At 47.2% G+C, this 16,114-nt stretch overlaps 1 protein-coding gene across 5 annotated transcripts in view; it reads right to left on the bottom strand.

The window, feature by feature from the left end:
* Nucleotides 1-16,114, bottom strand: part of ARHGEF18 (Rho/Rac guanine nucleotide exchange factor 18) — a 1,645,252-nt gene that overhangs the window by 618,125 nt on the left and 1,011,013 nt on the right. For all 5 annotated transcript variants that reach the window (XM_069649229.1, XM_069649230.1, XM_069649231.1 and 2 more), the window contains one exon: nt 8,088-8,336. In XM_069649229.1, the coding sequence (XP_069505330.1) occupies nt 8,088-8,336 (249 nt within the window). The remainder of the gene's footprint in view (nt 1-8,087; nt 8,337-16,114) is intronic.

The following is a 16,114-nucleotide window of genomic DNA, read 5'->3' as shown; positions in this document are numbered from 1 at the left end:
AGGACAGTACACTACATTATAATCATTGAACAGAAAGTTTAGCACCAAGTTCTAGTCTTTTGTAAATAAGGCTTGTTGCCCCTGTATAAAATATGTAATCCATTCTAAGGTCACAAAATTCTGAATTTTTGAAAACCATTCATTAATGTGGGGTGGTTCTTTTTCGCTTTCCACCTTTCAGCAATCACCAACAAGGCAGCCAGCTGCAGTATAACAAATGCCTTCCACACTTGTTTGAAGCCATGTCGGAAACATTCTTCCAATACAACCAAAAGACATGATCAAGGATCTAGGTTTTTGCAGAGTAAATATTTGTGCCATACATTTGTTAACCTCTTCCAAGTATTTCTCCAACCCCAGGCAGCTCCACCATTAATGTTGCCAAGCTCCCACCACTCCACACTCCTTCCACACCCATTAGAAATGGTGGGTTTCATTCTCTTTAGGCGAGCCGGTGTATAGTGCCATTGCATCATTAACTTGTATCAAAATTCCCTTCTTTGAATTGACCTTGTAAATCTAGGTATAGCTTTCCATAGTACTCCCAAATCGTCCTCCGATATTTCCTCCCCCAATGTCAAATGCCAATGTGCTTCATAGCTCAATAAGAGTCCCTGGGGTGTATCGACCAACGATGTGTGTATATTAGAAATATTAGAGATGAGAGCTTTAGGAGGCAGTCATTGGCTGGGGACAGTATGACCCAGAGACCAGCGATTGGTTACTACTGAGAAAAACAGATCAGAAACTGATTTTTTCTTTACCGAGGATTCCCAACCGGACGACGGGGAATATTCATGAGCATGTGAATCCATGCCAGACCCCATGTTGGAGAAATGTATTGCCATATATGTTAATTCACTTCGCAGACTCTTGGATTTGGGCGGGAAGGACGGCCTATACACCCTAATCTATTTCTAAGCTAGAGTGTGGCAATGACTGTAGCTGATCTGGCTATCCATGACTGAATGGCCAGTTTGAATTCTGCAAGACCTGTAATAGGTAAACTATGGTCTCCCCAGCCTAGGTTTCCATAATGAGAAGGGAATCTGAAGCCATTTCACAGATTGACCACTGGAATTGAAGATATGAAGCATGAGAAGCCACAAAGGGATATCTAGCTGTTTTGAGAAGTGATACAAAAGTCAACTCCCTGACAGTGAAGCTCTACTCACTGTTGACCGGGAGCACCCATCATGAGGTCTCCAGTCCTTGAGGGAGTAGAATCAAATGATTCTCTATCCTGCATGTTACTTAAGGTCCTCTCCAAACCCGAGGAAGCTGTGGGTGCACTGCTAGCCTACACCATAAAGAAAGGGGACCCTTCTGCACAGTCACCTGGCTCTGTATGTTACCAGGTGAACCTTTTGTGGGACACAGACTGCTGCTGCACTCCACCAGAAATAGGGGCTTTGCTAGAATGAAACTCCTTTATTCACGCTCACTAACACCCGCCTGCAGACGTTGCGGGTTCGCCAAGAATTGTGGTCTGCTGTACCCCTATTGAAGCAGAGATCCATCTTCACTGAAAGGTCAAGACTAGAGGAATCCCAAGATTGATATTTAGACAGAAGACCGGAACAACTAACTAGCTGGACTGTAAAGCGAACATACCTCTGCACCGTTAACCCCTGGGCTCCTAAAATCGCAACCAACAATGAGAGTAGTAATCCTCAATACCACTGACTTATCTGGAAGTCATTGGTGGTCTTATTTGGAGTTTGAGGGGCCAGACTGCATAACCTTTTTAGAGGCCCCTCCCTGTTCCCCACTAAATCCAAAAGGTTACATTCTTTCCTTACCTTACTTTTGGTGGTGGAACATGAATATAAGAATCCTGGCCGGGGTTACGATAGACATCTGGGATTTCTTCCCTTTTCCTTCACATGAAATCTGCAAGTAAAGTCCTACCAATTTTCACCATACAACCACAGCCGACTACTGAATTGAGCCATATTAAATCTTATGTGAGAGCTTTGATAACTATTCTAAACTCCCTCAAAGTACCTAAACTTGGATACTTTGAACTTTTTTTTTTTTTTAACTTTAGTTTTTAGGATAAGCCTCAACGGTTGAAGTTTATTTTCAAAGTGTTGGTGTACCCTATAATTTTAAGATGGTTATATTCTAACATATCTTGCCCTCTGCATTTTAGACTTAACAGTATATTTTGAAGAACTATCGTAATTTAACATATGGTTGGTGTCCAAATATGACGCTATGTTGTAATTATAAACTGCATATATAATTTTTTTAGTGTAGCATTCTCAGCTTAATGCATCTATGTTGTTATTTAAGTCCGTTCTTCATACTTACCCATTTAAGAATGTATTGCTTGACAATCCCATGTGTATGTTAACAGTACTTTACAGCAATCTCCATAGTATAAGCAAAGCTGCTCAGTCACCTGGAATTAAGTAGACTTTGTACAAACTTTGCATGTCCACCCGACACCAGTAGAAGCTATGAAAAAGCCTCCTCACAAGGTGGTTTAACAGTAGAGTAGTTGAAACTCCAACAAAAAAGTCAGTAGGCCCAGTCCCTTACAATTATTTGCTGAATGGTGAAATCCATTAAAAATTGTAGCCAAGAATCTGCACTGTGTGTGCAAATGTTATAAAATATGGACCAATAACAATGTTTTTTACACTGTATTGTAAATTGAATGACTTTTTTTTAGATGTGTTCCTGCATTTCACACACAATACTTGAAAAAGGGCATGGGGGAAGACGTGTCAAAGCAAGTATAATTATTAGAGTCAATATTGATTGTTATCATCACCCAATCTTGACCTCACGTCCATGTAAATGAAGAATAAGTTACTTACCATATCTGGTAACGTTCTTTCGATGGGATGTTTGTCCGACGTATTCCACATCGATGACAGGTAATGTCCACAGCTGTGCTGCTTTGAAACATTTTTGGCAGAGGGCTTCCTGCGTCGATCCGTTGTCCCTCGAGGGCCTCGCACAGCGTCCTTAGCCTCAGTTGTAGTTTTTTTTCCAGAACGCGTGGTACCAATCTGCTGCCAGTATGACTGCAGAAAGCCTTGCGGAAACGTAAGCTGCAATCGCACAGGAAATTCAGTAGAGGGGCAGGCTGGGAGGGCGATTTGGGATACGTCGGAGGAACATCCCATCGAAAGAACATTACCAGATATGTTAAGTAACTTGTTCTTCGAGGGGATTGTGTCCTCCGACGTATTCCACATCTATGACAGACTCTCAAAGCAGTACCAACTTATGGAGGTGGGAAAAGAATTGACAATTTTCGAATTTTAGAATGCCCAATCAAATGGCTGAATAAAGGACTGCCTTACCAAAGGCCAAATCCTGCCCATGGATGGAGTCCAAGGAATAGTGTCTCACAAAAGTATGGACAGAGGCCCATGTGGCTGCTTCGCAAATATTGTGAATAGGATCACCCCTCTGTACAGCAGTGGAGGCAGCCAAACCCCTAGTAGAATGAGCCCGTAAGCCTACTGGAGGGTCCTTTCCTGCCAAACCGTAACACTCAGAGATCGTCAAAATGATCCAGCTGGACAAGGTCTGCTTGGAAACAGCCAGACCCAAGCGCCTACCAGCATAACCAACAAAGAGCTGATCGTCCACGCTGACCCGGGACATCCGTGAGAGATAGAAACACAAAGAACTCCTAGGATCCAACCTATGGAGCCTCTCCTCTTCCTTACCAGGATGTGGAGGAGGATAAAACGCCGGAAGAATCACCTTCTGGCTCAAAAGGAATTCCGACAAAACATTCGGAAGAAAAAAAGGCCGCACCCGCGAGACAACCCTGTCCTTATGGAAAACAGTAAAGGGTGGCTTGGCAGAAAGTGCCTGCAACTCACTCTGCGTGCAGAAGTAACCGCAACTAAAAACACAGTTTTAAAGGACAACAGTCGCAACAGACAAGAATGTAAGGGCTCAAACGGAATGTTAAAACCAAATTCAAATCCCATCCCGGCACCTGGAATGGAGACAGTGGAAACACATTAGTTAGCCCCTTTTAAAAACTGGGAAATCAAAGGAATCTAAAATAAGAACATTCCTCAGACGAGCGCTTAAATATGGACAGCGCCGCCAGGTAACGCTTAATGGTACCCCACTTGCAGGCCCTTGTGGGCTAAAGAAAGCAAAAGACAAAACCAAAGAAATGGAACATTGGAAAGGATCCACTCACATTCTGTACCCTACACCAGTCACAGAACTTTCTCCAACGGCAACGGTACAGGGATTTTGTTGCGGGTCTTCCGGCAGAAAGCAACACCTCCATCACGTCTTCGGGAAGGTCCCAATCCTTATACCTCAACCTTTTAGATACCAAGCATGAAGGCTGAGAGACTTGACCTCTGGATGGAGAACCCAGCCCCCCCTCCTGTGAGAGCAGATCGTATCGGTAGGGAAGACGGCGTGGAGGGCAGATGGACATGTCTAGAAGGTACGGGTACCAAGCTATCGTGGCCCATGCCGGAGCAATGAGGATCATTCGGGAACCGAACCTCCGTAAACCTCCGCAACACTTGTGGAATGACGGGGACTGGAGGAAACGCGTACAGCAGTGGGACAGACCACTCCACTACTTACGCCTCCCCTTTGGCTCCTCTTGGGGGAAAATCCCGCAAGCAGAATCTCTCGCACTTTCGGTTGACACTGGTGGCAAAGAGATCCACTTGTGGGGTTCTCTAAAGGGCGAAGATCTCCAAAAGGACTTCTTGAGCCAGCTCCCACTCGTGAGAGACCATGCTCTGCCTGCTCAGAGTGTCCGCTGCCACGTTTTCGTCTCCGGCCAGATGAACTGCCGAGATCGCAATTTCCTGCTGGATAGCCCAGAACCAGAGCTGCATCGCCTCCCTGCACAACGGCAGTGACCCTGCCCCCCCTTTTTTGTTGAAGTAGTGCATGGCCACTGTATTGTCCGTCATAATCAGGACATTCTTCCCCTGCACAGACAGCAGAAAAGCCTCAGCTCTAACAGATTGATGTGTAGTCTGGACTCTGACGGAGACCAATGTTTGCTGGTTGTCAACTCGTTGGCATGAGCGCCCCAACCTGTGAGGGATGCGTCCATCACGATCTTCACCTCTGGCCATGGTTACCAAAATGGTGCTCCCTTCATCAGATTGCCTTCGTCGGACCACCATAAAAGATCATGGGCGACCGAGGTCAGAATCTAAACGGGACCAGACATCCTGCCGGAGAACTGCAACCACTGCATCTTGAGAGCCCACTGCAGGGATCTCATCCGCAGCCTGGCCTAAGGCACCAGGAAAATGCAGGATGCCATGAGGCCGAGCAACCTCAAGAATTCGAACGCTGGGAGACTCTTGGCACGTTGAAACTTGTCCACCATCTGCAGAATGTGATGAGCCCTCACCTGGGGAGGCGACCACTGCCCCAGGGATGTGTCGAGCAGTGCTCCGATGTATTGGAGCCGCTGGGTAGGTGTCAAATGTGACTTCTTTAAATTGAGGGAGAAGCCCAGCTTGTGAAGGGAGTGGCAGGTGACGGACAGATGATCCAGGGTTTGCTCGGGAGAGCGCGCCCTGATCAACCAATCGTCCAGGTAGGGGTAGACGTGAATCCCCCCTTTCCTGAGATACGCTGCCACCACCAGCTTGGTGTAGACCCTCGGGGTGGCGGTCAATCCGAACGGCAGGACCCGAAACTGAAAATGCAAGTCGCCAACCGCGAACCTCAGGTACTTCCTGTGCTTGGGATGAATCGGCACATGAAATTAAGCATCTACCAAAGGAAGAGTAGTACCGAAAGGAACCTCCCCTCCATTGATGTCCCCTAGGACGAAAAGGCAGAGGTTGAGGAACTGCAGCGCTCAAAGACTTCGCTGCAGCTTTGGCGGTCTGCAACCTCTCAAGGCTCCCGTCAGCCTTGCTGCCAAACAGATGAACACCACCAAAGGGCATGTTCAGAAGACGGGATTGCACATCAGGAGAAAACCCCGACTTCCGCAACCACGCAAACCTGCGTAACACTGTGCTTGCAGCCATGGACCGGCTGACACAGTCTGCCGTGTCCAAACCCGACTGAAGGGATTCGCACATGGCATCCTTGCCATCTTGCACAAGGGCTAGAAAACCATCACTTTCTTCCCCTTCGGGAATATGCTTAGCCGCCAAAGACGCACAGTTCCACAGAGAGAGTGTAAGTCTTGCTAAGGCACAAGTGGAGTTGGCCGACTTCAACGCCATACTCCCAGCCGAAAATACCTTCTTCGCCCAACCATCAAAGCGCTTATTGTCCCTATCAGGAGGGATGGTAGGGGACGCAGCCTGCTTCGAGGAGGCCGTAGCCGCCTGCACCACGAAATTCAACGGAGTAGGGTGCATCGATAAGTAGCAGGGGTCACTACTGGATGGGCGATATTTCTTCGGAAGTAACTTACTAACCGCTGGTAAACTCTCCGGAGTAGTACAAGCCGCCGCCACCCTCCTTTTCAAAGCCATGTGAAACGGCAAAATCGTGTCAGTGGGCGGACCTTGATCCAGGATGTCCGTCAAATCATCCTGAGCAAATTCAACAGGTGGAGCAGACCACCCCAAGTATTCTGTCACCCTTGACATGAGACGCCGATAGGAGGAATCCGCATGCGCCCCAGGCTCAGGTCGGCCAAACTCCACCTCCAGAGAGGTGTCAAGGCCACTAGCGTCATACAATGAGTGACAGAGTTCCTCCATCTGACTATGCCCAGACAAAAGGTCATCAGGGACATCAGGAGGCACAGGCAAGGCAGTCTCCTCATCAGACAGTTCCTCAACCTCTGAAATAACCTGTATATGTTGGAAAAACTCCAATCTAGGAGGAGGAGAATAGGGCTCAAAAACAGGCCTCAGACTTACTGGTAGCCTTCCTCAGAGGTTCCACAGCCCACAGGGGCACCTCCGGCAAATCCTCCACAAACTGTGTCGAGGGCGCCGAAGGAATGGGCATCGACGTTGACCGAGGCCCCGACGGCATCAAAGGCTTCTTCGAGGCCGGAGCCTTGAGAGCGCCCCTCGAAGGACACTGCGCCGATGGCGTCAACGCCATCTTGGAAGGCTTCATAGGTTCCGACGGTCTTCATGGTGTTTAGGACCGGGACCTGGATCTGGCACGGCTGTAGCTATCTCCCTTGTCCGAGCGGGATCTCGACGGCTCACAATGATCGCCCGGACCGCCCGTGCCCGATGGCGTGCAAATGGTGGACCTAGCCCGTTCCCCGCCGGCTCCTTTCGAAGGCGCGGCTGGAACTGTGCCTTGCATCTCGAAAATTGCTATCATCTGCTGGCAGAATGCATCCCATTCGGCCGGCAATGAAGACTTGGTGGGACAAGTAAACAGTCTGTCGGAGTCCATTCCGAAGAGGATGGGAAAGGCGATCGGTGACGGCGCTTCCTAGAATGCCTCGACGAGGCAGAGGAATGGCGGGAACCACTCCTAGATGGGGACCCCCCCTGGATTTTCACCGATGCAGAGAGTCGCCTCTCGAGTCATCGGTCGAAAGCCCAGCGGACTTCGATTTACGGGGCTTAGACACCCTACCTACCTTCAACTTCCCCTTACTTTCCTGCAAGGCCTTAGACGTCAGGGACTGGCAGTCGTCGATGGCGTGGCTTTTGCCGAGGCACCAGAGGCAGATGTCATGCGGGTCCATGATGGACATCTTCGAACCGCAGTCCCGACATTTTTTAAAGCCCGACTTCGGGGTAGTAGAAGATGAAGACATTGTACAGGAAGAAAGAATTGAGCGCGCCGAGATTCTGAAGCAAACACATTTGTGGAAAAAATGGAACTGAAGCTACGGGCGCCCTGCGTCCTATATATAACAACCGGTGACGTCGACCATCGAGGGACAATGGATCGACGCCATCGACGCAGCACGCCCTCTGCCGAAAACTTTCCGAAGCAGCACAGCTGCGGACATTACCGGTCATAGATGTGGACTATGTCGGAGGACACAATCCCCTCAAAATATTGATACCCTTTCATTCCTCTAGAAATAAAACAGGCCCAGTTGATTTGCACACTTCAGAAACTAATATTAGCTTGACCATGACAATTGGTTCTTTTTATCAATTAAGTCCTCATACCTTTAAGACGTCCAGAAGCAGTCTTCCAGTAGAGCATTCCATCGTGCAGGAGCTTCCGTCCAAGCATATCCTCTTTGCGGAACATTAGCCCATTCCTAAACTTCCCCAACGATTTCAATTCCATTCTAAGAACAATCTCTTTAAGGCGCTGCTCTTTCTCCGTTTCATTTACTTTGGAATCCACCTGAGAAAGCGTCTCTTTTATTAAACCTAGAGCCTGAGTCAAGTCTTCATAATCTTCAGTTCCAGCTGTAAAGAGGGTTTTGGGGGGTAGTGGGGAAGAAAGGAAATAAAGTCATTGCTGACAGGAGAAACATAAGCCACACACTTCACAATCAAGTAAAATATGGCTTCTATTGAAAAAGAAGGGACTGACCATCTAAAAGAGATGTCTAAAAATATGAGATGTGTGGCTCTCTGTGGACATGCAATACTCTAACCAGACAATGCATACAATGTAAAACAAAATCATTTCCCAGTTTGGTCCATTACGTTTTAGGAACTATATATCAAGTCACAATTTTGCTAGTCATCAAGCTCACATCAAAAGAAATATCTGAAACTGATACAACATTCAAGATCCTCATTTGTGAACACAAGCAAATCTCAAATCTAACAAATATGACGATTTAGACGTATTAGAATTTAAGGATGTTCCAAACGCATTTAAATTTGTTCATAGAAAACCATTTTGTTTCCTTGGCTTTTTAAGATTTAAAAACTAAAACTTCAACTAGTTTCACATCAACAAAATGTTGCCTGAATAGGCGAGGTGTCTACTACAAGTAAAATATTTAGATACTGATACATCACAAGCCGACTGATATTAGGCCCCTGAAACACAGGTTCCAGGAGTCTCCATAAAAACAGCTGACCAACTGGCACAGTGCAATTGATAGGTACTTCAACAGGTGATTCCAGACACCTGCGGACGAATTAGAGTGAAAAGAAAAGAGAAGGACTCTGGAACAAACTTACAACGTAATTACATATAATCTTTTCATCCCTACAACTTTATTTTCTAATTCTTAAGATTTGGTTGCTTATTACTTCTGTTAAGCTACTGTAAGTAACTCATGGTGGTAACAGTAAAGAAAGACAAGTGATCACAGTTAAGGGTGTTTATTAAACTGTATAGGTAGTTTGGGAAAACGGTATTGCCCAATTTGACCTTTTACAATTGACCTTTTTTGTCCTAATTGGCCTAATTATATTGGTCCTAATTGACCTTTTTATTATTTTAGTTATTTTATGCATGTATTGGGTTGGTTTTGGATTACAAATAATATAAGGGGATTGGGTGAGGGGTTGCAGGGGGTTTTGGATTGGGTGAGGGGTTGCAGTGGGTTTTGGATTGGATGGGGGCTGCGGTGGGTTTCCCCCCGCATATATGTCCTAAATGATCTTTTAAATTAGGTCAATTCTCCCAAGGCCAATTGTGAAAAGGCCAATCAGTATACAACCGGTAAAATGCTTAATCTAAATCTAAAATGGGAGCAAGTTACGACCATCAAATAATAATAAGGCAGTCCTAGAATCATCTTGTCAAATAAAAGGGCATTTACTAAAAAAAAGAAAAACTATTGCCAATCCTTACAACTAAATACAATAAAAGTGTGGGATAGGGTTCATAAGAAAAAGTAGTGTTTACAAATGTTAAGTCAGGATGTGGTAGGTCTCCCTTCCCCACGTTTTGCGCACCGGACACAGTGGGAATCCGTAGCAGAGCACACGCTCAAGCTTTCCCAGCACAAGACTACAGTTCCGTTCTCAGCTACAGGACCTCTGGGGGTTAAGTCTGTTTTTCTACAAAAAAAGGTCTCTTGCCTCCGAGGACCTGACGTGTTCAAAATAAACAAAAGTTCCTTTCTAAATGCACTTGGAGTGATGATTCTTCATCCCCGATTCCTCCTCTTCTGGGGTCAGACCCCTCTCGAATCTCAGCCTCCCTCCATCGGGTACCCAATGGCTTGTATTTTCTTCACTCCTGGATTCCTCTCTTCCGGGCTCAGACCCCTCTTGAATATCAGCCTTCCTCTTTCGGTTTCACTATTGCTTGCATTCAAACAATTTTATCCGCTATATTCACGTGTCGGTGGGTGGACCTTGCCCCCCCACACACGCCCAGTTCTTATTGGCATTTTATAAACATTTTAACAGTAACAACTGGTGCAGCCTCATGGCTGACTCATTAAGCATCAACTGTTTCCCCATCCCACCCCCCATCCTCAATCAAATTTCACTAAACGAAGAATCCTGACCTTGGTAGTTTGATTTTGTCTGTAGACGAGAAGTTGCTTTCTATGCGCTGTATTCTCCTTCTGGTGCTTGGATTTTTGCTGAATGGTTTATCTCGGCAGTCACTTCAGGTTAAGCTCGTGCTGGGTTGAGGCTCTCTTCCCTCTAGGTGTATACTTCTTCCTGACCCCTTCGTCCGGGTCCCCACCACTGCCTCCCCCTCTCAGTCCTTGTTCCTGTAGCAGTGACTAGGTTTCAATGTACTTCCCACCCCAAAGATTGGTTCACCCCGTCCCAGTTTGTTCTGAAGGTTTCCGAATCATCATTGACCATCGCTGTCATTTTGTCCATAAGGAACATGTGTTTCAGTTTATTCTGCCATTTCTTTTTACTGGGGATGTTTGCGCTCTTCCATTTCTGTGCTAGGGCTACTCTCCACGCTCGTAGCATCGTTTCCCAGATCCTGGGGTATCTATACACATCAGAGTCCTTCTGTTGTAGGCCGAGTAACTTCGTTAGCGGGTCGTGTGGTAGCAGTTCCCCATTGACCTCTTCCATCCATCCCCTCAAGTCCCAACAGCACTTTAGTATCAGCGGACAGTGCCACCACATGTGCTCCTTGTACCCATCTGGCCACATCCCCTCGGGCACTTGGGTGAGACCCCTGCAAACATCTTTGATAACTTTAGTGGGTCTCGGTGCTATCCCTGTAAGACTTTTAGGTTGTGTTCCATGTGGGCCGTGAATAGGTTTCCATGAAAGGCTATCCTGAATACCTTCATCCTGAATACCTTCTTCCACGCCTCCTCCATGAAGACCTCCCACGCCAATTCGTCCCAGTAATGCCGGAACCCTCTCCTTTCTGTGAGGTTATTAGTGTTCAGTATTTTGTACAATTTAGATACCATACCCGTCCTAGAGCCGGTCACGTCTAATGCTTTCTCGAAAGGAGTTAAGATTCTCGGGAGGTTTTGCTCCCACCTTTGGTCACATAAAATTCCCTTGAACCGGAGGTATTTCAATATGGAGATCATACCCGGGCCCAGTACCTCAGCCAGTTCCTCGTATGACAGGAACTCTCCTTCCCTGAACAGTTGGCCCACCCTTTCCATGCCTCTGTCCGGCCAGTGATGTGCTTTTCTGAATCCCTTGTTACCCAGCCTGATCACTGGGTCCACAGGGAGACCATCGGGGAGGGTCATGTCGTAAGTGGCTCTGTGCGTTTCCCTTCCCTTCAAATTGACCAAAGCACCCCTAGGGTCGGGTGGTGTAGAAGTTTACCCGGGATGGACCTTTGTAATGCCCATAGAAGATGTCGCACCTTAAGGCGGTGGGTGTCCATGTCTTCCAAGTAGGTCCAGTATGTGTTTGTGTTGTCTTGCATATGTTCAAGAAGTACCCTTAATAGGGCCGCCCAAAAATAGAGATGAAGTCGGGTATACTGAAACCCCCTTCCTCCCTCGGGAGAGTGAGGGTCGCTCTTAGTCCTCAGGGTTTTCCCCTGCCATATGAAACCCTGGATTGCTTTCTGGAGATTGCTAAACGTCTGGTCAGGGACTCGTGATGGGAGCGATGTAAAGAGATGGAGGTGTCTCTGTAAGATGTTCATCTTTACTGCCGTCATGAGACCGTACCAAGACAAAATCATATTGCCCCATCTGATCAGATCTGTCTTGACCTCAGCTGTTATAGGGGCGTAGTTGGCCAGTGTCATTTTCGCGAGGTCTCTTGTGAGATGAATGACCAGGTAGCGGATCAAGGTCTTCTCTACTTTTATCCCCAGGAACTTGTTTAAGGGGTCGAGTGTTGGGTCTTGTGCTCTGATTGGGAGTAATGTGGATTTTGATTTATTCATTTTCAGCCCAAAGAATTTCTCAAAAGTTTCTATTGATGAGAGCAGTGGAGGGGGTGGGGGGAGTTTTCGGCGCGGGTTCACCAGGTATCCCAGAGGTCGTCTGCGAATAAGGTGAGCTTGAATTATACCTGCCCCTCTGTATTTCCCTGATGTCCAGGTGTGTTTTCACGGCTATGGCGAAGGGCTCCATCGTTAGGGCATATATTAATGGGGAAAGGGGGCACCCCTGCCTTGTACCGCTCAAAAGGTTGAACGGGGCTGAAAGTTCTACATTCACCTGCACCTTTGCCGTGGGGGCCCTATACAGGGCTACTATACACTTTCACATGTGTTCCGCAAAGCCCATCTTTTGGAGGAGTAGCATCATATACTGCCATCCGACTCTGTCGAAAGCCTTTTCTGAGTCTATAGAGAGCAGGCACATGTCGAGGTCTGACACTTGTGCATAGTGGATTAAGTTTATCATTTTCTGGATGTTGTCCGAACCTTGTCGCCCCCCCTTATGAACTCCACCTGATCCCCGTGGATTAGCACTGGCATGATTCCCTCACTTCCTTTTACCAAGTATTTTCGCAAGGATTTTAACATCTGTGTTCAGTAGCGATATTGGTCTGTAGGAGGAAAATTCGGTAGGGTCCTTCCCTCCCTTGGGTATGACCACTATGATTGACCCCGTCATGGTTTTGGGTAGGATGTCGCCTGCCAGGTCTGCATTAAATACCTTGGCTAGGTGGGGAGCCAGTGTAGAGCGATACATTTTATATAATTTCCTGGAAAATCCATCTTCCCCCGGAGTGGTGCCTCCTTTCATTCCCTTGATTGCCCTTACTACCTCTTCTTCCTCTATCGGGCTTCTAGGTTCTCCGATACCTCCCTCACTAAGCACGGAAGTGGGATTGAGGAAATCCACAATCTGCATCCTCAGCCTCGAATTCCAAATTGTACAATTTCTCGTAGTACTTTTGAAAGGCCGCCCCTATACTCTTGGCATCATAACTTAATTTCCCGGGCTCTGATTTCGTGGCTCTGACCATCTTGCTTGTCTGGGCCTCCCTGTGCTTCCACGCCAGAACCTTATCCGCTCGATCCCCCTTTTCGCAATATTTTTGTTTGAGCAACTGGAGACTTCTCTCCGTTTAGTTCAATAGAAGTTCTTTCAGCTGGGTCTTATATTGCTCGAAGGCTATCGCTTGTTCCGGAGAGATAGGACTGCCTGGGGTGCGGCCCGGCTGTAGCTCTGCTATTTTCTCCCAGAGGGTTTTTTCTTGCTCCTCCTTTTTCCTTCTCTTTTGTGCCCGTGTTTTGATAAGGACTCCCCGTATTGTTGCCTTAAGGGCGTCCCATACGGTATGTGGGCTGACCTCCCCATTATCATTCAGGGCAAAGCACTCCACTATGTTGTCTAGGATCATTCTCACTGTCACCTCGTCTTTGAGAAGAGCATTGTTGCACTTCCATCTCCCCTTTCTTTGTCTACCCTCCTCCCCCCAACAGTGTGATTCTCGCCGGATTATGACCAGGTGACTGGGTCTACCCTATGGTCTGTTACATAGGGAAGTAGTAAGTTATTTAAAAGGATGTAGTCAATCATGGAGAAGGACTTGTGCGTCTTCGAAAAGTATGTGAATGGCGGGTTACCTGTGGTTTCGCTCGGAAGCGTATCGTCCAGGCCCAGCTACCGATTAACCCTGCAAAAGCATTGCGTCGTGAGGTCATCGGACATCTGGGGTACATGAGGTTTTAACTTCTTTCTGTCCCTCAAGGGATCCAAGACCATATTCAAATCCCCTCCCACTATTAAGGTACCATGTGAAAAGTTAGAGCTTGTCTCTCACCTTTTCCCAGAATTGTGCTTGGGCCTCATTGGGTCCATAGACTACTGCCAGAGTCAACAGGGTTTCCTGGAGTGTGCCCTTCACTAATAGGAATCGGCCTTCTGGGTCCTCAAGTGTGGTCCCCTTTATAAAAGCTGTGTCCTTTGCTAATAGTGTTGCCACCCCTCTCTTTAGATTTATGAGAGGCGTGTAGGAACTCCCCTATCCCCCCCACCTCTCATGGAGGGTTATTTACCTCTAGCACAATGTGTCTCTTGTAGGAATAGGATGTCCAAGCTCGCCCTGTGGAACTGCCTGCAGATCAGAGATCTCTTAGTGGGGTTTTCCGCCCTCTAACATTTAGAGAGCCCACCACCAGCACTGGCCATTATTACAGACAGTGTTTGCCTTGAGCCTATTCCCCAAGGTGTTAGGCAGAATCCTGTACGGTTTCCTTGGGGAACACTGCAAAAAGATTAAGACTACAGGAGTAAGCAGTAAACCCAATTGGTAGCAGTCTGCACCACCCAGATTTACCTGGTAGCTGTGGCTGAGCAGTCAGACTTCTCTCAAGAAGAGTAGGGCAGTATGCAGAGTATACACAATAGGGCCAAAACACAGTAGAGCAAATAAACACTGACCCGAGCTTTGTATAAAAAGTATATAATTATTTATTTAAAACACACTTTAGGTAATACACTAGCACTCTCAATGAAAAGTAATTTAAAACACAGTCAGGTAAGTATACACACCTCCCTTGTTAACTATCAGACAAGTCAGGGTTAAAACACAACTATTTGTTAAGACAGAAGTGAGCGCTTAACCTAGATGGCACTCCAATAGTTGAGGTTCAAAAGGGGGAGAAAAGGCAGAGTATAAAATAAAACAGTTCCCAACACTTTTAAGAGTTCAGAGCAAGGGGAGAAAGGCAAAGTTCATAGGACAGGCCCACTTTAAATGGAGCAAAGCGAAATGTGCCCAGGATCAAACTGTTTAAAGTGCACTGAAAGTCTTTGCAGTGTTTTCAAAAGAGGTTGGAGTGATTCAAAAGATATAGTTAGAAGGCCTGGAGCCAACCCAGTTTAGAAGCCAAGGATTTAAGGGTCACCTTTAGCAATCTGTAGAAAGGGAGGCCAGGCAGGACACAGTACCTTAAAAAAAAAGGAGGCTCCAGCGGGGGCAGTTGTTCCTGGCAGTGGTTGAAGTTCGTGGTTCCGACCAGTGGAAGAGAAGATCTCATTGAGGAGGAAACGTGGAGTCGTTGCACTGCACAGGGATGAAACCAGCCGCAGAGTTCCCGATTAAAAGGTGCGGTCCTTTTATTTGCGGTGGTGAGCTTGGCTATCCGGCCGCCGGGGTGCTTGGCACAGGCGATTCGACCAAGTGACGTCTTAGAAAGCGAAAAAGGGCGAACTGGTTGGTCCTACCAGTTCAAAGGGAGAAGACTCTCCAGCAGAAGATCTTCTCGTCGTTGGAAAAGTGGTGAGTTTGTGGGAGCAGGGCTTCACCGGTGGTGTCGGTTGCAGGTGGCTCAGCTTCTTCCCTCTTCGAATTCTTAGGTCCTGTGGTGACTTCTGAAGTTCCAGTCCCAAAGGCCCTACTTTTATGCGGAAAAACCCCCATTCGTCAGCCTAGCTGTCAATTACACATGGTAAGTGGTGAGCCGGGTGGCTCACCACTGGGCCAATCAGAGTGGAGTGCGACTTGGGTTGCTAAGGCAACACAGTCCAGGGTGCCAATTCCCCCCTGCACCCTTCCTGTGGAACCCAGACAGAGTGGCACCATTTGGAGGGCTTCTGTGGAGAAACCCGCCAAAAAGTGGAACAAACGCCATTTTAGAATCGAGTTCTGGCAAAAAGACTCAACCGGTGATTTAATATTAAATAAATAAGCCGGCGGTATCTTTAACATTGCACCAAAAAGTGGTGCGTTTAAAATCAATGGGAAATTGCCATAGAGAATATTCCGGTGGAATATTTTGCGTGGTAACCACTGCCACCAGCCAGAAACTCGACGAGGGGGGACGGACAGTGCCCCCTCGAAAACAGACCCAGTGGCAATCGAATTACCCCTTACCAGTACTTCAACAATATGATGGTTTGTACTGGTTCTGTTCACAA

This window comes from Ambystoma mexicanum, chromosome 1p, assembly GCF_040938575.1.
Source record: "Ambystoma mexicanum isolate Mex_15411 chromosome 1p, UKY_AmexF1_1, whole genome shotgun sequence".
In the NCBI taxonomy this organism is placed as follows: Eukaryota; Metazoa; Chordata; class Amphibia; order Caudata; family Ambystomatidae; genus Ambystoma; species Ambystoma mexicanum.
The sequence above is the reverse complement of the archived record's forward strand: the minus strand, read 5'-3'. Positions and strand labels throughout refer to the sequence as shown.